Source organism: Cetorhinus maximus, chromosome 12 (genome assembly GCF_964194155.1).
Source record: "Cetorhinus maximus chromosome 12, sCetMax3.hap1.1, whole genome shotgun sequence".
NCBI classification, from domain to species: domain Eukaryota; kingdom Metazoa; phylum Chordata; class Chondrichthyes; order Lamniformes; family Cetorhinidae; genus Cetorhinus; species Cetorhinus maximus.
Window position 1 is genome coordinate 119403253 of NC_135890.1, and position 23211 is coordinate 119426463.

General features: G+C 39.6%; 1 protein-coding gene across 1 annotated transcript in view; it reads right to left on the minus strand.

The window, feature by feature from the left end:
* fbrsl1 (fibrosin-like 1) overlaps window positions 1-23211 on the minus strand; it is a 913938-nt gene that overhangs the window by 770041 nt on the left and 120686 nt on the right. The window contains exon 2 of the mRNA XM_078554523.1: window positions 6395-6463. Coding sequence (XP_078410649.1) covers window positions 6395-6463 — 69 coding nt within the window. The remainder of the gene's footprint in view (window positions 1-6394; window positions 6464-23211) is intronic.

Sequence of the window (23211 nt, forward strand, 5' to 3'; positions counted from 1 at the left end):
TTGCAACAGGATAATACCTGGAATGATGGGATTTATAATAAAGGATGCATAAAGCTAGAGATGAGAATACTCAGGATTGATTTGACTGAGGTGATTAAAATAATGAAGGAAATTGATAAATAGGAAATAACTATTCCCTCTATGAGATGGGGTAACCTTAGAATTCAATTACAAAAGCTGATAAAGAATATAAAATACACCGTGCCAGAAAGTGAACAGCGTACAATCAACTGGGGTGGGGTGTACAAAAGTGCTTCCTCGGGAAGTAGGGGTATTAAGGATACGGATAAATGACAAAGAACTGCGATTAAAAGATGCAATGCTGCTATGGCTAAACATCACTGTAGACTCAATGATCCTTTTAGCCCTGTTCCTATGAATAGGCATCAATTGTCTTCAGTGTGCATATAACACCATTTACCCAACATCACAAGTGTTTCCAATCCTAGGTAACAACAACAGACACTCCAGGCTTTTTTTCATATATATCATGTGAATTTTCTGTTTGGGGGGTGGGATTGGGCAGAGATGAAAGAGTGGAGTAGAATCTAATCCCCGGTAGTTCATTAAGCATTCAAAGTGCATTTAATTCCTAATAGTCTAACAGACCATGCTTTGTTGCCTCCAACATAGTAAATTGGGTAGGCTGGTGTGTGAATTAATATTTGTCTATGTTTCTTCCCTAAAGCTATGGAGTTAGTTTGCAGGTCAGCCATGATCTCGTTGAATGGTGGAACAGGTTGGGGGGAGCTAAACGGCCTATTCCTGTTCCTATGTCCTGATAACCACATGAATAACCTTAGTTTTATCAACGCTAACTTTGCGCCTCTGAAGCTGAATGCTAAATTTAAGTAATCTCTCCACTTAACAGGCAGAAATATATTGAATAAGTCTGTGAAAAAGCTCCCTAAGCTTGACATTTTTAAAAAACCTATACAGGAGTTCCAAATTTAGATCAAATAAAGAGGTTACAAAACCACTGTATCACAAGATAACTAAGCTTTGAACTTTTCAATCATGATACAGGAATTCGAACTGAGCCACTGTTACCTTTTACGGTCTCAACCTGCTTTGAATTTGTGCACTGTAACTTCTCACATTGGAGATGCTGCTGGGGCTCTTGTTTATTTGAACTGTTCATAAATCACAGCATTTCCCACTAAAGTCTCTGGTCACATGATAGTGTAATACTGACCAACTAAAATTAAATAGGAGAACCCTATAAACGATCAAATTAAGGAATATGGAACAATTTAGTTTATACTTCAACAAGCAGATGCCCACATACAGTACAGGGTCAGGCTTCTAACGTATTTAGAAGATGCATCAGTGAAAGGGGTTAAGTAATCCCTAGAAAATGAAACTAATTGAACTTAACACTCCTGTTTACGCTGCTTGGTTAAACCTGGTCAACCTTTCGACTCCTGTCACAGCAACTAAAAGGTACTGGCTTGGAAACTAAAAAGAAATTATCCAAGAAGCTGGGTCTCATTAGAAATTTGAAAATTTTGTTAACAATTTATGCCATTTTAGTCTTTAAATATCCAGCTTCCTGGGGCATAGTTACAGGGATGAACATATGGACAGTTGCCTACAGTTGCCAACACAGTCAGTAGCAAGTCTAAGATTGTTGTGTTTTGAAACTGTCTCTTTAATTTGAGGTAAATGAAGGGGGTCATGTGACCTGTCCTGGTCTGAAGTCTGCCCAACATCAAGCCTGGGTGGTTTGACTGGTAGAGATTAAGGGGGGCCCAGATTGTTTTACTGAGAAGGTGGTGCAAGGTGTTTACACCTGGAGACAATGACAGCAGCCTGTGTGTTAACAGTGGATAGACTGAGAGCCTCCAAAGTCCCAGAAAAATGTTGAGAATGTTAAGTTTTAAACAGCTGTGCTCTAAACTGTCCACTTACTTCCAAGATAAAAGGGAGAATTGGGGTCTCAAGGGTAGCTAATCAACATTTCTACTTGGTTACAAGGCCCATGTGATTCATGCTCCCATGGATATAGGCTTCAAGGAGGGGAAGGGTCTAAGATATCCCTGAAACACGGACACAGGTAGTCTGCCAGGACCCAAGAGAAAGACGGTAACAGGTGACCAGTGGCCTCTGATTCACTGCATAGTAATGCAGGTGCATGCCTCGGATTGAAAAGACCAAATCTGTGAGGAGTTAGAAGGGGCTGGAGGATTTGCCGAGCTTACTTTAAAGGAAGTATTTTCAGGATTTAAAAAAATCTCACTGTGAGAGACAGTTCTGAGATTACAAGTTACCAAGCTAACAAAGGAACTCTCAGGAGAGAAGGTTCACACGGGACTGATTCTGGGAGAATTGAATTTCTACTTAAAGGGCAGTGTAAAGTATGCCCATGAAATGTGTTTTCTCGGTTGTGCTAAAAGTAAAAAACGGAAAGTTCTATTCTGTGGTCTAAAATATAAGTTGCCTATAAATGTAGTGTTTAGTCATTGGTATTTTAATCTTATGTTACAGTAGAAGTCTGAACATGAAATCTTGTTGTGGTATCTTTTTGGTTATTAACTAGAAGATTAAATTTCTCTTTTTTTAAAGTTATCGATCTCTATGGGGATCATAACAGGATACAGAGGGGGAAGGAGAAGCAGTAAAAGATTATAGGACAAATCACTCCAATTCCTTCGCCTAGCAGTACTGTCAAAGGCCTAGGAGTACTCTGTTGACCGTTTACAAAAATGAAGATTAGGGAACAGGGTGCTGAATAAATACATGATATTTAAGATTCACAAAACTCCCCCCAATGGTCTAGTAAGAGTACCATCCAATGTAGTACTAAGTTATACAGAGCACCAGATGCTAGGTTCAATCACCAGTCTATCTTATGAAGTCGCCCCAGTTCCAGTTCCTCCGGCTGCAAAGAATGAGTGTGGATGTAGCTAAGGACATCATCAAGTCTGGCTGTGATACCTTTCATGATAAAATAGCCTCCTGCCATTCATATGAGAATAGCAGTTTGCATGGTAAGGCTTGGAGAATCCAAGGAATCCTACCTCACCAACAGTCTGCACATTTGGGGAAGGGGTAGGTTTCACACAGGGAACAGCTGGAACAAATATGTCTTGGACTATTAACTGGAAGCACAATTGACTCAATTAATAAAAGAAGAAAGAGAGAATATTTGTACAGGTTAAAGAAATCAAGTACATCAGGTCAGATAGCTTTAATTTGCATCTAAGAAAAGATTGATGGTGTTTTAATCTCAGCGGAGACCAGTAACTTTTAAAAATAAATTTGAACCCCTAATTATTTAACTGAAAGAATTATGCCACGAGGCTTCATGTTTTAAACAAAAAGCTTTTACTGTGCAAGTGTTAAACAAAGCAAGTACTACTAACTTAACACTATATTTTGCAAACATATTATTATTTAAGCCTGAACATCTCAACAGGTCACTCCCCGTTCTACTTTTATTTCCATCCAAGAGTCTCCCTATATTTTACAGGATGCTGCCAGATCTGCTGAGTTTTATCAACATTTTCCGTTTTTCTTTCAGTTCTGCCACTAGCTGGGTACAAAGACAAAAGGGACACCAGTAGTCAGCCAGCTAAGCCTCAGAGAGAAGCCTATCCAAAACAAGGAAAAACACAAGACCAGAGCCAGCCATGTTCAGGCAAATGGTCATTAAAAGCTAAACAAACCCACTAATTGGGATAGTTTTCATATTTTTATTATTTTCCTTGTTGCCAAGGAGAGTTCTGTCATCAATTGAACCAAAATGAGTTTTGATTACATTCATTACTCTGTATGGTCACTAACTTCTACAAGATAAAATAACCGTTAATTTGTATTTGCTGTCATTCCACTAAGTGTTTCTGTCAATCAGGGAAAAGATTGGAGAAACGCACAATATACACGCGAAAGAAACACATCCAATTAAGATCAGAAATCGGTGCCTTGTTAAAACTACTGAATTACACTGTAGTGTGATTAGATATTGGACAGTATGGGTACATTCCTACAAATAAGGCACTTGGACTGCTTACAGGAGCAACCATCACTGCTGTATTGACAGAATACATAAAACACGCTAAAAATTTGTAATAATGGCTTTAAGAAAACAGCATTAAGAATTTTACTGTACTAAAGGTAACTGGGACTCTATATATAGATAATATACAGTTTCTAATAAAGACCTATATCAAAAATTAATTGGTTCTGTTTTTATACTTATGTCTCCCAGGGTAATCTAATTCAGCAACATCTCGAAAGTTGGAGTTGGGAGTTCAAATCTCTCTGCCTCGGGGATGGTTCAGAGAATCAGAACTGTGCTGTTGCAATATATTTTCCAGTCAGTTTCACAGTCAATCATTCACAGAAGTAAATGCCACTACAATCACAATACACTAAAACTACTGTTCAACTCCACTCATTGGCAGTTCCCCTCATCATCCTTCTTTTAAAAGCACAAATATTTACAGAGCCATAGCAAACAGCAGGTTATCAACAAAAATTATCACACCCACCGGGCCAGCCAAGCTCTGATATTACCTCCAGCACTGGTTCACCAAAACACAATGAGCTGCACCTACATGTGCAGATTATGCTGCACCAGATCACCAGCTTCAGTATCTATCCATTATCATTTAAATGTGAGACTGGATTTACTACTGAAAATTCACAGTTGTCTTTTTAGCCTTGCAAAAGTTTGAATTATCCAGTAATTTGAATTAAATGAATTAGGCAAGAGTAGCCTTTAGCTATCAGAATTTAGACTATCATGGTGCAGCATTACTACATGCTTTCTGTTAATTATAGTCTGCTAATTATTAATTAAATGTAGAGCCACTCTAAAAAAACAAAAGTTAAGAAGCAAGTGCAATATTTTAAAGATGTCTCAATTCCCCTTCCAAAACTTCCTGGCTTGCTTTTTGTGAGCCAGAATTACATTTGATTTGTTGAATAGGGCTTGGTATGCAGAGAGGTGAGTTACACTGATTTATCAGCCTAAAAAAATTGCAATGTCTTTTGAATTATCCAGTAACTTGAATTAATAGACATCAAATTAAGAGTAAAGTGTGTGTGTGGAAGCATGTGTAAGTATTTCTACAGCTCCCAGTAGACTGTAACGAAGTAGATGTCATATTGAAAATCGACAAGAAGCTTCAAAACAAAAAAAATCGTGTCTGAAGCTAGTAGATGTAGTGAAGTGAACATTAATTCCGTTAATTCTACCTCACAGAGAGGTGGAGGTGTGGTTAAGTTTTAAGGAAGGGTTGCTTAGATGTGACGTGCAGGTTTAATCCTTCGATAGTAACATACAAAAGATTTGAAGCTGATGTACTTCATACTCAATGGACAAGAATTTATAAACTGCAGATTCAGAAATCAACATTTGTTGGAAAGCGGAATATTAAAGTAACTATAAATGCACTATTATGTTTTTATTTTTGGAAATGTGAAGTTTGAAATAACTTAACGGTTATTGAGAGTCTGTTTTAATATAGAATTGTAGTTTCTATCTTAAATGAAGAGATTTGTAGCACATAGGCAAAAGTATTCTTTACAGACAGAAATCTGCAATGTGTCATTGAACAGTTGACCATTACTCTAATACCACAGCACTTCAGTAAAAGGCAACCTACCTTCCTTTAGAAGGAAGTAATGTGTGTAAGTTCAGATAATGCTGATCTCAAACAACACAGCCAAGTCACAAACTTCTTTCATTTGATCCAGTCAAAAAGCATTGATCATGCAATCAGAACATTTTCCTTACTTTACAGTTACTCTGTTGAATTGTCATTTTTTAAAAATCTGTCCAGGACCAACAGCTTCTCAAGACAGGCACTGAATCCAGACAAGAGGCACTTAATAAAGAGTGACTGCTTGTACCGTATTGAAAAACTAATGAACAGGCTGATCTGAAGAACTATACTGCAAGCAAGCCTTTCAATCCTAATTCTCAGCAAAGAATAAGTATAGCCCAATACCAGTACTTGTATTTTTTTTACTATTTTACTTTGATAAATTTCCTGACATTTCAATTAAATTAGAAACATTCCTTTATCCCTATCTGTGGTGGAAGTGTATTTGGGAAGGGCATCCACATTGATGCTTACACAATTCAACAGACCACTCACTGATATTCACTCTACCTCACACCATGTTAGGGGGGGGCACCCTGAATCTCAGTTCAGATAATTGTTAAACAAAATTTCTTTTTAAGCACCAAATAAGGCTTACAAAATCAACAGGAAGGCAGCTATAATTTAATCCTGTTTTTTATTATTTTAATAAACTTTCCAGAAAACCCAGTATAACACACATCTGACATGAAGAATTTCCCAAAGGTCCAGTGATAATAACCAGCAGCAAAGCTGTACTTAATGACAAATTGTTGGAATGGCAACACAGATATTTGACTCACGGTTTTGACTGTAAATTGAAACACATCTAAATGAAGAAAATGATTGGGGAGGTCACCATGCTTTTCTTCCTGAAAAGGTAAAATAGCGAAGTTCTTACAAAATCAGTTGCTAAATAAACAACAGGTTTCATACAACAAATACTTTTTTTTAAAAAACCACATCCATTAGCATTATTTAAATGTTACAATCTATTTTTTTTAAAAAAATAAACCAAGCTGCAATCTCTAATAGTTAGTAGAATCTATTAATAGAGGAACATGCAACCCACTCTGGTATGTTTTACCACACAGCAAGTTCTGTAAATTCTGCATTTTTAAAAAAATTGTAGCTAAAACTTAAAAGGAACATCCAGCTGTCAAACATAAAGAGCTTATTTGTATCTTCAGAACGCATCTCCAGTTTTTACGGTTGTAAAGACAGAAAAACAGTCAGCGTTCACTGTCACTACTCTGTGAAGCTGACAGCAACTTCTGGCATCCGCACATGCACAGTTGAACACACAAATCAAGAATTTGATGTCAATCTAGTGATTCCTCGCTCATCCACAGGGCATGCTTTTGGGAATCAATTGATTTAACATGAACTTCCACATTTTACACTATTAGTCTCACTGCAAAAACCCTTGCAAGAATCACACCTTGTTCAATGTTTTGAAACCAGGGTTTTAAAATGGCATACTAAGTCACAATTTTTGAACAGGGCCTCTCTGGCCCTGAAACACTAATTTTATATCTGTGGAATGTCAAATTTCTTCATTCCATACCAACAGATTGCTAAAGTATTTAAGATTTATGATATTACAGCTTTTACCTTAATTCCATTTATTTCTCTTCCCATAAAATGATAGGATAGTGAGTGATAAAACATACAGCCATCATTTTTCATGGACCTCAGGGATGCCCTATAGCTGGCGCCAGAATGAAATTACCATCAGGAAAGGTAAAGTCCAGGCCACAGAGATTGCTGGATCTTTGTGGGCAGTTTTTCTCAGTCAGTAGTGAGCACCATCACTTCACCACTGACCGCACAATTCCAATAATCCATCAATCTGTGACTTGGCCTTCTCAACAACTGAGCACCCACAGATCTCTAGGATAGGAAACACCAAAGATCCACAACCTTTTAGAGTGAAGGAATTTCTCCTCATCTAAATCCTAAACGGTCAAACCCTTATTCTGAAACTGTGTCCCCAAATTCTGAACTCCCCAGGCAGGGCAAACATTCAATCAAGCCCCTTAAGAACGTCATATGCTTCAATGGAATCAGCTCTCATTCTTCTAAATTCTAGGAATGTAGGCCTAGTCTACTCAATATCTCTTCATAGGACAATCCCCTCATCACTGCACTCCATGTTGTACATGCTGGATTCCACATGGTTTAAAATGGACTCGTGTCTCATCTTCACATATGCTTCCTGGTCTAGGATACTGTTCAGAAGAAGGGCCATTAAAAAAAATGTGTAAAAACATTTAAAAGACAAGTCTAAAGACATGTATCTGAATGCACAGAGCATTGCAATAAGGTAGGCCAATTAACAGCGTGAATAGATGTAAGTGGGTACGATGTGATTGCGATTATGAAGTCATGGCTGCAGGGTGACCAAGGTTGGGAAAGGAAAAGGCATTGTTAGTTAAGGATGAGGTCGGTACAATAGTGAGAGGATATTGGTTCAGAAAATCTAGATGAAGAATCAGTCTGGGTTTGGCTAAGAAGCAACAAGGGGCAGAAAACATTAGTGGGATTGTCTATAGGCCTCCAAACAGTAGTGGTAAGGTAGGGGACGGCATTAAACAGGAAATTAGAGATGCACATAACAAGGGTGCTACAGTAATCATGGGTGACTTTAATCTACATATAAACTGAGCGAATGAAATTAGCAATTATATTGTGGTGGATAAATTCCTGGAGTGTGTATAAGATGGTTTTTTAGGCCAATATGTTGAAGAACCAATTAGGGAACAGGCTCTCCTAGATTTGGTATTCTGTAATGAGAAGGGTTAATTAATAACCTTGCTGTGCTTCCCTTTAGGGAACAGTGACCATAACATGATAGAATTCTTCATTATGATGGAGAGTGAAGTAGTCCAATCCAAAACTAGGGTCCTAAATCTAAATAAACTATGAAGTGTGAGGCGTCAGTTGTCCAAGAAAGATTGGGGAACTTCATTAAAAGGCATGACGGTGAATAGGCAATGGCTAATATTTAAGGAACAAATGTATGCATTGCAACAGTTATACATTCCTTTCTGGCACAAAAACACAACAGGAAAAGCGGCCCAACCACAGCTAACAAAGAAATTAAGGATAGTATTAGATCCAAAGAGGAGTCATATAAATTGCTGGAAAATTTAGCAAACCTGAGGATTGGGAGCAGTTTAGAATTCAGCAAAGGAGGACCAAGAGATTAAGAGGGGAAAAAGAGAATGAGGGTAAACTTGCAAGGAACATGCAAGCGAACTGTAAGAGCTTCTATAACTATGTAAAAAGAAAGATTAGTGAAGACAAATGTAGGTCTCCTGCAGTTTGAAACAGAAGAATTTACAATAGAGAACAAGGAAATGGCAGAGCAATTAAGCAACTGCTTTAGTTCGGTCTTTGCGGAGGACACAAATAACTTCCCAGAAATGCTAGGGTATAGTGAAAAGGAGGAATTGAAGGAAATTAGTAATACTAAAAAAAGTGCTGGAGAAATTAATGGGACTCAAAGCCAATAAATCCCCAGGTCCTGATTAGGATGTTAAGAGGCTTCAAGGTGATTTAGATGAGTTGAGTGAGTGGGTAAATACATGGCAGATGCAGTATAATGTGGATAAGTGTGAAGTTATCCACTTCAGTAGGAAAAACAGAATGGCAGAGTATTATTTAAATGGTGATAGGTTGGGAAATGTTGACTTACATAGGGATCTGAGCATCCTTGTACATCAATCACTGAAAGCAATCATACAGGTGCAGCAAGCAGTTAAGAAAGCAAATGGTATGTTGGCCTTCATCACGAGAGCGCTTGAGTACAGGAGCAAAGGTGCCTTAATGCATCTGTTCAGGGCCTTGGTGAGACCACACCTGGAGTATTGTGTGCAGTTTTGGTCTCATCTAACAGGGGGTACAGCGAAGGTTCACCAGACTGATTCCTGGGATGGCACGATTGTCGTATGAAGAGAGATTGGGTCAACTAGCCCTGTATTCACTGGAGTGAATAAGGATGAGAGGGGATCACATTAAAACATAAAATTCTGACAGGGCTGGAGAGACTGGATGCAGGGATGATGTTTTCTCTGGCCTGGGGGGTCGGGGGTTGGGGGGGGTGTGGGGGATGTCTAGAGCAAGGGGTCACTGTCTCTGGATAGGGGGTAGGACTAAGATAAGGAGAAACTTCTTCACTCAGAGGGTGATGAACCTGTAGAATTCTCGATCAAAGAAGGCTGTGGAGGCCATATATTTATGAAGGGAATAGATAGATTGCTAGACTCGAAATGTGTCAAGGGTGTGGGGAGAGAGCAGGAGTATGGCGTTGAGCTAGGGGATCAGCCATGATCATATTGAATGGTGGAGCAGGCTCAAAGGGTCGAATGACCTACTCCTACTTTTTATGTTTCTATGTTTCTGACAACAGAACACTGCCAATTTTTTGTTGATTGAGAAAAAAAAGTCACTTTTACTCCAATTCTTCAACTCACTGAGCTACTGGAAATTTATAACTAAAGCAACAACAGCGCAAAAATGAACTTATGCAAGTGCTAGTACATTGCTCCTGAAAATGCCAAAAGATTTTTTTTAATTACAGAAGACTACTTCAGGGTTATGTTTGACAGAAGTGAAATTGCCCAAGGTTAGTGGCAGAAGGAAGAAGTAAAGCATCACAAAGGTGTGAGAGTTGGTATTGGAAGGAGTTCAGGCTTTAGCATTTAGCATGTGGGTGTACCTAAACCACACAGATTTCAGTGGTTCAAGGCAGTGGCTTATCACCAATTTCTCAATGCAATAAACACTGGCCTCGGCAGCAATATCCACATCCCATAAATTTAAAAAAAGATTTCAGGTAAATTCGGGATGCTGGATGTAGATACAGGGAGTTGAAACCTACCTACTACAAAAGTCACTGAGCTAGACTGAAGTACGATAGCATTCACCAACAATGGTTCAGATACAGTTTATAACTTTTATTTACATTCTCTGGCTGGAGCTTTATCTATTACATTGTTCTAATTTTGTTGAGCTCTGTATTTGTTGACAAAGCACATGGTCTTGCTGTCATTCTTGCTAAGTCATTTGCACTGTACTCTGGAGTATACACAGTGTGCAGGCAGCTATACTGTAAATGCAAGTTGGTTGTTGTTGGAGTGTGTAATTTTGAAGAAAAGAATCGCTGTCAGCTCGGAATCATAACTGAACAATTTGCACAAATGAACTGTTGCAGGCTGCCCTCTATGCAACTTCAGTGGGTAGCACTCTTGCCTCTGAGTCAGGAGATCCTGGGTTCCACCCCAGAGATTTGAGCACAAAATCTGGGACGATACTGCAGTGCGGTACTGAGGGATTGCAGCATGAGCCACTAAGCCAAGGCCCTTTTTGTTATCTCAGGTAGAAGTAAAAGACCCCACGGTGCTATCTGAGGAAGAGCAGCAGAGCCAATCTGTACATTCACATGATAACATTGTTGTTTAGGGAATCTTGCTGTACACAAATTGACCGTCGTATCTACAACATAATGGCAGTGTCTAAATATCAAAAGTTCTTTGTTGACTGTGAAGTGCTTTGGTCGTGAAAATTGATCTATAAATGCAAGGCTTTTTACTTTACGGTCATACTATACTGCACCTAGTTTCAGAAGAAAGGTATCTGTTCGCTGCTCTCACTTAATTATTCCGAAGGCCTACAGTACCTGCTGTAAATGCCAGCTGCAGTGTCAGAAGTTACTCTAATTATTTTAGTTTTATTTTTCTTGATTCCTCTCTAATTCAAATCTTCACAAAGTCTTACAAGAACAGTGGGCAATCATATTCTGACCAATAAAAAAAACTTCATAAAAAGCAATGGGCAACACCCAATCCTTCAGAGCCACCAATCATTTATTTTTCAGAAAAAATTCACTTCAACTGCAATAACTTGCTTTGCCATCCCACAATCTAGGGAAACACTAGCACTGCACAGATCAGATTGCTTGAATTTGCAGCAGTGACAGAGACTACGTTGGATACCTTCAGCTTTAAATCTTCAGCTGCTGGAACATTTCATTTTCAAAGTATAATGCTAACATTAGTATATGCCAAGAAAAAAGATATAAAAGGTCAAAGGTTATACAAAGCAGGTTTACAAATTTCCCTTTGAGTTTCATAAATGTTAGGTTCGGACATTGGTCCATTAATGATGATATTATATGGCCAATTTTTGCTCTGGCTATAGCATAAGCTTCCCCTGTGCAGAAACAATGCATATTGAAAACTGGTTGATGTAGAGGGGGAAGGGATTGAGAGGGGGAAAAAGAGGTAGGTATTGACCTTTTAAGCTCACATAGTGTTACTTCCAATTCTTGACATTTATTTTAAACAGGAAAATCTCTTCATTTGCTGCTAACTGATATATATCATGTTTTCTCAGCACCACAGAAATATCTCAAAACCATACAGGATTTAAGACGATCTGTCAAAGCAGCAGTGCACATTCCTGCATGATCAATATTACAAGGCTCTTTACCTTTAACTCTTTCCTTTCAACACATTACTTTAAAAGGGAATTAACTTACACTCTTGCAAAATTATACATCCTGTTAAACTAGAATCTATCCAAGATTTAAAAAAAGCAAAGCTCCCCTGAAAGCTCATTGAGGTTATCTGCAGAATAGCTAGTCAATACTGACCAGAAAGAAATTTATAGCAGATACTGTTGGCCTTAGGAAGAATTGTAGCTGCCTGCATAGCTTTACCTCAGAGTAGAATGCATGTGACTTGGCAAGAATGGCAAAAAGGCCATGTGTTATGTAAACAAATTTCAACACCGACCTCAGTCAGGCAGGAGATAGGCTACAATTGGCTTCTCGGTCACTGGATAAGAATCTAGAGTTAAAAAGAAAAAACTGCGGATGCTGGAAATCCAAAACAAAAACAGAAATACCTGGAAAAACTCAGCAGGTCTGGCAGCATTGGCGGAGAAGAGCAAAGTTGATGTTTCGAGTCCTCATGACCCTTCAACAGAACTAAGTAGAAATAGGAAAGGGGTGAAATTTCACCCCTTTGCTCTTCTCCGCTGATGCTGCTAGACCTGCTGAGTTTTTCCAAGAATCTAGAGTTCCCTGTTCCTGTGTAACAATCCCATTGGAAGTGCATATCATCTGAGGGCTTTGTCAAGCTTGGCTGTAACATCCCTTCCTAAGCTTTGTAACCAAATGGCCTATCAACATTCACCATCAAAGCTCATGTGCAGTTGTCACCCAGGCAAGATACCAGAGCATGGCGTATGTCAATAGAAGACCACTTAGTTAAGATTAATCTTTTTGGCAAAGGAGAGGATAAAATTCAGCTCAAAAATGGCTGAATGGCACATCAGCTTCTCAATTTGGAACTGGACCACATAGACCAGTAGCATTAAAAATCATCCATAATGTATCACTGAACAAGGGGTTGGCCTGGATTGGGGCAGGGGGGGGAGCAGCTATTGGTAGGTGGAAATTACCCAAGACTGGTGCTGTTAATCACAATGCAAAGGTCACTGTTGAAAATATAATCGTGTGCATGTCAGGTTGAGTCACAGTCTGAGTAGTGACTGTATCTCACTCCCACAGTCAAACAGCATTACATTTGCTGTACAGGGTCATACATGAAGCATGACTTTTTCATTGAGGTGACAGAAGGCAGCAAGCACACTTAAAACTGCATTCCACATGACAGTACCCACAAGAGAGGAGGAGACACAGGTGGGCAGAAACAACTGCAATTTGTATAAATATGAATATTCTAAAGCAAGGAGATAGCTGTTTACTATTGTTACGCAGGTTGCATTGAGAACTGTACATTCAAGTAATTCTGAGACAGCAATATCTGCACATGCACATTTGTAACTTAAGCACTCTTTGGCTACTTCTTCCAACTAGAGTTAACACAATCAATGACTTAGAAAGTGAAGCAGCATTCCAACAATTTTGCTGGATACACTTTAAAACCAGGATAATTTTTTGTGGCCTCATAGCTGCTGACAAATTGGTAAATTGTGTATAAAGTATTCCACTGATTATAATGTTGCATTCTATTTGACAATTATATACTGAAGTTCATGGTGCCACTCAAAATAAACATTAGGCTCCTTTTTTTTAAAAACTTCATTCAATGTTTGATAGCTAGTATTAAAACAAGATGAAGACCTTTATGAGGAACTCTGACTTTTGCTCTTTTCAGCAACTCCTGAACCATTTTCAAATTAAATCATGTTCTAGAGGGATGCAATTTTTATAATCCAGTTTACATCTACTGATAATTACACTATTTATAGCACTACTCCATTTGAGCAATTTAAAATCAAGATTACATAGGGATAATGGGAATTGTGCACTGACAATTTTTGCTTAGATTACTTGATCCATTGCTTCTAAACTACAAATTAGAGGCAGAAATATAGAACAAAGTTGCAGGGTGACGTTTGAGCGCCAGCACTTGGGAGAGTGCTGCAAGTTGGAAACGCTACTGAACTCCACTGAGCTGCACAATGTTGTACAGGGAGGCATTACATAGATCTGGCATCACATTGCTCTCAAGCACCTCTTAATAGCTGCACCAGACATGGAAGTGGTGGGGGCCAGGGAAAACATTAGACACTTATTACATGGGTCTAGGGAGGCCTGAAAGAGTAAAGGGAAAGAGAATGGTCTGGATCTTGCAGTCCCAAGTGGTTAACACAGAGATATTCTCCCCTAATGAGGGCCATAGCACATCTGCAACTTCCGGGGAACTGGCCTACACTCGAATCCAGTGATACCATGAAGTAAGGGGGACTTGACATTCGTGCCTTTGCTTATGAAATTAAATCCTATTCTGCACTGCATTTCCCCCTCTGTCTCCCCCAGTTCTGCTCCCATTCCTCCCCTCATCACAACTCACCCAGCACCACATTCCTCAGTCCCACCGATGTCAGAGAAAAGCTGGGGTGACGGGGTGGCGGGGGTGGAGAGCTGAGAGCAGAGCCAGGTGGGGAGAGCTGGAATTAAAAGTTGAACAAAGAAAACATTTAAAATGATTAAATACACTTGCCTGTCATTGAGCTGATGGCAGACCTCAAGGGGTGTTTCTTCAAAGGGGCATGGTTTTGCTGGAATCGCATCTTGCCACTAGGCCTCCCTACCGATCTCACTGATGGAGCCATGCTGCAGCCAGAAAAGCAAGTTCTGGCTGCAGCCTACAAGAAAGGTAAGAATGTAGGTCTAAATACAGTCAGCGATTTAAATCTCTACTTCCGGGCCAATATCTGCTCAGCTCTCAGATTCATGTCACAGGAAAAGGGGCAGAGAATTACAAGAGTTCATAGAACAGAAATAGGTTATTCAGACCATGGAATGGAATTTTCAGAGGGGACCAAAGACAATGGCTTTGGTCTTCCCAATATTCCTTGGGAAAAAATTAAAGCCATTTATGGCCTCATCCCTCCAGCCCTTTACCTATCTCGAAACCTCTCTTCCTCTGACCTCTTGTGCAACATAAATGTAAGTCCTTCCTTCCTTTATATTGCAGGACCCCTAGTTTTTCAATACCACCCAGGCATACTATAGAGAATCCATACCCACCAAAAAACGCACTGGGGCTTTGCCGGAAATGTGTCTTTGTGTGCCTCGAGTGGCAGTGCCTTTTAGCTCCTGGTACTAGAAAGTCTACCTCTCTTATTGCTTGCTGAAGACTCACTCACAAGCAGCAGCAGCACGCTGACTACTGGGTGACGTATTTCAAGGCAAGACTGCCAGCCACAAGAGAGAGATTGCAAGTGATACAGGTGGCGTCCGAAAAGTCTTCAGTAGAGGAAGCAAGCTGAGGACTATCTCTCTCCCTCTTATGCTCTTGGAATAAGCGTGTTGCCTGGTTCAAGAGGCCAAATCTACCAGAAACCTGTCAGCGAACAGAGATCTTGTAATAATTGCAACTTCTTCTATACCTGACCGCATCCAAAAGACAAAAGTTTTAAAAGTTGCAGCTGATTTAAGTTAGTCTGTCTCTTGGATGCAGTCAGATGTAGAAGATGTTGCAAATATTTCGAGATCTCGGTTCGCTGACAGGTTTCTGGTAGATTTGGCTTCTTGAACCAGGCAAAACGCTTATTCCAAGAGGAAAAATAGGGAGGGCGATAGTCCTCAGCTTGTTTCCTCTGCTGAAGACTTTTCGGACGCCACCTGTGTCATTTGCAATCTCTCTCTTGTGGCTGGCAGTCTTGCCTTGAAATACCTCACCCATTTGTATTTCCAAGAGGGTTTGGGTGTGTCTCTGTCTGTGGCAGCCATTGTTTCAATATCCAGCACTTGGAATTTTTAACGTCTCTTCCTGAAGCAGTTACGAGTTTCAATGAGTGTCTAGATTATAGGAAATGCCTCTCTCTTCACACTCCCAAGAGTGATTTGTTGGTATCTCATCTTCAACTTAGAATGTGGCCTTGCATTTTTAAGCAGTTTGTTCTATCTCAGTTCAAACTGTCAAATTTCCAGTCAGTTGAAAGCTGAAAAATCATATTTTCAAAAATAAAGGGGCATAGCCTCATATCACTACTTTTGACAGAAAAGAAAAGAGTTCAGGGTGTCATGCAAATTAAATGGAGTACGGGACAAGCATGCTATCCCCTGCTGTGGAAATGCAGCTCCTTGGAATTGCCTTGTGAAGTTCACAGTTTTGCAGTACTTGAAGACGTTGAGGCTACATGTTCAAGAAACAGGTTTTTTTTCTTCACCATACGTCATTTCCTTTTCTCTACATCCACTCATTTCAACTGTGGTCATACCCACACTCCACAATTACTCAGCAACATCTATTTCAATTTTTCTTTCCCCACAAGGGTAGAAATAGCTAACAGGATAAAAGAGATCTTAGAAGTTTCTGGGTTTTTTTTGAAAGTGCAGTACTCACTCCAGGACTCCAAATTCAAATAAATTATTTGATCATTCGTCTCATTTGCTGTTTATGGGATCTAGCTAAATGCAAATTTGCTGCTTTGATAGCCTACCAACAGTAATTTATTGATTATGAAGCACTTTGAGATGTCTAGAGGATGTGATAAGATATTCTATATATTTTTTCTTCCTTTTCCACTTTACTTGCCAGTAAATTTTGCCTTCAATTTGAGGGACAGTCACACTTGATTAACATTACTCAAGATCAGACAACACAAGTTACATAGCTGTCAAAACTCAGCTTTTTTTCCCCTTCTCCACCCTCACCCAAAAAAAGTTACACAAAACTGTGACACTAATTGTAACTGAAGTGTTAAGCAGTTATTTTGAGGTGCCATTCATTTACAACTAAGTTTCAAAAGGACTCTTTTAAGAATCATAATTCAAATGTGCATTCCATGGTCACCCAACAAATTTACTAATATGCCAAATTCTGTTGTGTAATTGCATCTAAATTGGGTGTTACGCCCATCAAAATCTAGTACCAGGACACTATTTTCAGCCTAGGAAGGAAACAGTTATTATATTAATAATGTTCTCCCATTCAGAACCACAGTCCTTTACAATAATAGAGTCCATTACACAGTGGGCTTTTCAACTGGCTCCAGTTCAATTCTGTCACAACTCAACATGCTACCTATTATTAGATTAGTCATCAAACATACTGTGAGGCAAGTGAAAAGAGCAAATTCTATTAATTACAAACAATTATCCAGACTGGAAAAAATGAAGCTATTATATCAATTCACACAACATTTTTCAAATCCATATTTATGGCAACACTACCGAAGTGTTGATTTGCAATAAATACCATCACAATAAATCACATTAATGTGTCTGTAAACAGTTGTCATACATTGTGTCTGCAAACTGTTGTCATAGCAATAAAACTGAATTTTAAAATGGCACAGTCATGTTATTTTAGCACCGACTATATAGCGAACAAAAGATTTGACCCCGTCAGGTATTCATTTTGGAAACATGGATAGACAATCAACTCTTTTAGCCATCATCCCTTCTACAATATGTATTTCTATTCTGGAGTTACTCAATTTGCACCCATTGATCTTTTTAAATTTGAAAATACCATAGTATCTCTTTCCTAAGGCTGGATTTGTCTCCAAGGTTGAAAAAGTACACTTTATGGCCTTATTGGCACCAACATATCACTCTCATGCAATCATACAAAGGGAGATAAATATAAAATTTAAAATTGATAAAACATTCATAATCAAATGCCAACTTGCATCATAGTATTTTTGATTAAAGAGTAATGTCGAACCTTTTCATTATTGTATTGAATGGACAGGAATTTATAGTCAGGGATTCAGCGAGAATCTGTAGGATAATTGTACTCTGTGCCAGCATAATGCCGCATCCCAAACAGTTCCAATAATTAACGTCGTTTCTCTAATTGTTAGAAGGAAATATCAGTTTATTCATAGTTTTCCATGTGCAATCTCCTGTAGCCACCTGCCAGTTTTCTACTCCTTGCTAGATGGAGCTGGTGTGAATATCATAAAGATCATCAAACTCTCCTCATATTTTAATCCAGCCACACAGAACATTGCTGCCAATTTTATTACTTACAACTTCTTTGACAAGAAAAATTGGATTTAAGAGACTTCAATGTACTTTTATATTGAGCCTAAACTTCCTCAAGTGGCAATCAGCGTTGGATTGTCACTCCATGCCCCAATTTCTTACCTGAAGTTTGTTCCCCAGCCTGTTTCACCTGACCTTCCGACTCAGGCCGGGAGAGATCCAGGCAGCACAGCTCATCCCCGAGGCCTAGTGTCGAAGTGCAACTGAGTCAAAGGGAAGGAGGCCATGCCTCCCATTTTACGGCACTAGCTACCGTAAACCAGGTAAGTTTAAAAGTCCATTGAAACTTAAAGTTCCTTGACAGGCCAGGGAGTAGGTAAGTGTCTAAGGTAAGTGGATAGGATTTGGGGGGTTAGGGCCAATCCGAAGGTGGGGAAGGGATGATTGGAGGTCGGGGGGATGGGGGAGGTGTCAGGCCTCAATGGCAAGTGGGGGGGGGGGGGGGGTGGACTCGGAGTCAGTTTGAGTCTGTACAATGGTTACCCAGAAGTTAGAAGTGGCTTTAATTCTTCTAACTTTTTCTGGGTAACTATTGGTGTAACCCAGTCAGAACCATCCTAAGTTTGCAATTTAAATCATATTTTTGGATGGTTCCCAGTGCAGGGCAATTACCCAAGGGAAATTTGCACTTCTGGACAATTGCCACAGAAACATTATCTGGGAACTTCCAAAGGGGATTACCCAGTGCCTCTTTGGGGTGCCCCCGCAATACATTGCTGGGGACCTTGGAAGTTATGGCCGATTCAGAGTCTTGCATCAAAGTCCAACGGCTGTACAACAGCACCCCCAACTTAGTGGCACAGAAATCGGGTAAAAGAGGCATATTCACTCATGTTATGCCAGATAATGTTGTGGTACAGGAGACCTAAATTAAAAGGTTGAGGTTCTCTTGTTTTGGACTTAGTCATTCCCAGATATAGAGTATTGTTACATACTCTATTCAGGAGGTAATAGGAGAATAGAAAGGCTGTTAAGAGACAGAAGTGAAAAGGCTCTTTAAAGTGGTATGAATACACCTAGGCACAAGATTCTATTCAATGCTCCCTTAAAATTCCATTGCTTTTGGCTGAGATTCTATGTCCTGTTACAAAGTCAAGAACAAAATACTGAAAGGAAGTGTAGATCTCTTCTTTTCACTTATTATGATATCCATTGAGGGTAAAGTGCTTTTGATGCAATTTGCATTGCACAATAATTTAACCATATAAGGAAATTCACATGGAATTCTTTTGTGTTATTAAAATCAGTTTATTTTTTCCCATAAAAGTATTGATAGGTTATCTTTTCCAGTTGGCCTTCTTAACAGTGCAAAGTCCAGCACTGATGCATTAACTTCAGCTTTATTCTGCAGTTGCGTCAGTCGACGCCAACACCAAGATTAATGGAAGAAAGTATAAAATTGCCCGAACCTGCCATATGTTCTTGTGCTCATTTCAATGTTATTTTTTGCTATAAACAGAATTCACTTCATTTCTGGATTATTTGATTGATGAATGGGACTGCCAGAATTTAGTTGCTGCATCATGTTTTTGATATTTGCTCAAGATTTTTCCACTAACTGCACCTTGAAATCAAAAGATACCCAAGTTCAAATATTCAGCTTCTTGAGTAGAAACTCCCCTGTAGAACTATTGAAGCATAGCTATTAAGAATTGTGAAGTGGGCCACGAATAAGTTGCTAATCTGAAGTATGACTGGCTTTGGGTGAGAAATTTACGCACAAGTCAGGCACTCAGTCCATTCAGACATCTCCCTATTGCTAGTGACCCCACATTTCAGCCTCCAAGATAAACCACAGATGACACTGCAATTTGGATGGCATTAGTTACACGATAAACATTTCCAATGTCTGTCTTTATCACTGACAGATAAGGTACTTAAATGATAACAGCAACCAACAGACAGCTTACAAGTTTTACTCGTATTTCTCAAATCTAACAACTAAACATTTCTGCAATGGTCTGGATCCAATTGCTGTTCAAGCCAATGCACACAAATCTAAAATTGAGCGTGGCATTTTTCCCAGACAACACTATTAAATTCTCTTCTAATCTTAAGGTAGAGGGATATGCCTTCTATTACAAAAATCTTACAACGTGTGTAAAATTACTTTTTAAGAGAGAACTCTCTTTTGGTTACAGTGAACTAGCATTATGATGTTTTATTAGAAAGTAGTGTATTCACTGAGTCGTCAAGTGATTTAATGTCTGGAGAATTCAAGTCTATATTCCATATACATGTGTATGTATATATATATATACACATATATATATATATATATATATATATATATATATATATATATATATATATATATATATATATATATATATATATATATAAATAAAATCTGACTACAATTTTGCTTAGCTGTATCATATAGCACCAAATAGTTTTCTTTGCTTTCCTTTCCACATGTCAGAGACTTTACACAGGTCCCTGGTGATTTTGTTGTTTGTAGCAAACAGAAGTGTCTCTCAAAAATCAATTACAACCATTCAGAAACTTACCAGTTTTGCCAATTTAGCCCACAGCACAGACTTCGTAGATGCAGCTGTCAACAGCAGCTTTTCCTTCAACACAGTCCTGTTATTACAGCTGCTGCTAAAATGCAGACCAGCACTGCTACAGTGCCCAATTCAAAGGGAACCTCAGAAAAAGGAGTTCTCCAAATTGATAAAAAGCTGTCAGAGCCAAAAGTGATTACCTGCTTAAAGAAAACTTACGAACATACGAACAAGGAGGAGCAGGCCATTTGGCCCCTTGAGGCTGCTCTGCCATTTAATATCATGGCTGATCTAATAGTAACCTCAAATCTGCATCCCACCTCCCTCCAATAACCAATCACCCCCTTGCTTACCAAGAATCTATCCATCTCTGCGTTAAAAATATTCAAAGAGAGCCTTTTCAGAAAGAGAGTTCCAAAGATTCACGGCCCTCAGAAAAATTTTTGTCTCACCTCTGTTTTAAATGGGTGACCCTTTATTTTTTAAAGAGTGACCCCTAGTTCTAGATTCTCCCACGAGAGGAAACATCCTCTTCACATCCACCCTGTCAAGTCCCCTCAGGGTCTTGTGTTTCAATCATGTCGCCTCTTACTCTTCTAAACTCCAGCCGATACAAACCTAGCCTGTTCAACCTTTCTTCATAAGACAACCTGTCCATTCCAGTTATTTGCCTGGTAAATCTTCTCTGACTGCTTCCAAGGCATTTACATCCTTCCTTAAATAAGGTGACCAATACTGTACACAGTGCTCCAGATGTGGTCTCACTACTGCTCAGTATAACGTAGGCATAACCTCCCTACTTTTGTATTCAATTCCCCTCGCAATAAATGATAACATTCTATTAGCTTTCCTAATTACTTGCTGTACCTGAATACTAGCCTTTTTTTAAAATTCATTTAGGGGTGTGGGCTTCACTGGCTGTGCCAGCATTTATTGCCCATCCTTAGTTGCCCCTGTGAAGGTGGTGGTGAGCTGCCTTCCTCAACCACTGCAGTCCATGTGGTGTAGGTACACCCACAGTGCTGTTAGGAAGGGAGCTCCAGGATTTTCACTCAGCGACAGTGAAAGAACGGTGATATATTTCCAAGTCAGGATGGTGAGTGACTTGGACGGGAACTTCCAGATGGTGGTGTTCCCATCTATCTGTTGCCCTTGTCCTTCTAGGTGGTAGTGGTCGTGGGTTTGGAAGGTGCTGTTGAAGGAGCCTTGGTGAATTCCTGCAGTGCATCTTGTAGATGGTACACAATGCTGCTACTGTGCATCGTTGGTGGAGGGAGTGAATGTTTGTGGGTGTGGTGCTAATCAAGCGGGCAGCTTTGTCCTGGACAGTGTCAAGCTTCCTGAGTGTTGTGGGAACTGCACACATCCAGGCAAGTGAGAAGTATTCCATCACACTCCTGACTTGTGCCTTGTAGATGGTGGACAGGCTTTGGGGAGTCAGGAGGTAAGTTATTTGTTGCACGATTCCTAGTCTCTGACCTGCACTTGTAGCCACAGTATTAACATGGTTAGCCCAGTTCAGTTTCTGGTCAATGGTAACCCCCAAGATGTTGACAGTGGGGGATTCAGTCATGGGTAATGCCATTAAGTATCAAGGGGCGATGGTTAGATTCTCTCTTGTTGGAGATGGTCATCGCCTGGCACTTGTGTGGTGCGAATGTTACTTGCCACTTGTCAGCCCAAGCCTGGTTATTGTCCAGGTCTTGCTGCATTTGGACATGGACTCCTCAGTATCTGAGGAGTTGCGAATGGTGCTGTACATTGTGCAATCATCAGTAAACATCCCCACTTCTGACCTTATGATGGGCAGAAGGTTATTGATGAAGCAGCTGAAGATGGTTGGGCCAAGGACACTACCCTGAGGAACTCCCTCAATGATGTCCTGGAGCTGAGCTCCAACAACCATAACCATCTTCCTTTGTGCTAGGTATGCAATTCATGCACTAAGACATCCAGATCCCTCCGCATCTCAGAACTCTGCAATCTCTCAACATTTAGATAATACACCTTTTTTTATTCTTCCTGCCAAAATGGACAATTTCACATTTGTCCACATTACACTCCATTTGCCAGGTCTTTGCCCACTCACTTAACCTATATCTTTTTGTAGCCTCCTAATGTCCTCTCCACAAATTACTTTCCTACCTATCTTTGTGTCATCAGCAAATTTGGCAACCACCCCACCATCCAAGAGATTTATATAAATTGTAAACTTGCATTGATTTGCCCTCTTGTACATCCTCAGGGTGCCCTAGAGTGCATCACAGCCAATTAATTATTTTTGCAGTACAACCACTTTCATTATGTAGGCAAACACAGCCAATTTGTGCGTGCCTAGGTCCCACAAACAGCAACAAGAAAAATGTCCATTTCATCTATTTTGATGGCATTAGTTGAGAGATAAAAGTCACCCAAGCCACCAGAGTAACTCCCTACTCGCCTTTGAATACTGGCATGGGATCTTCTACATCCATTTGAACAAGCAGAATTAACATCGCCATAACTCTGACAGCCCAGCATTCCCCCAGTACTACAAGTCACTGAGATATCAACACAGGTATGTGCTTCAATCCTG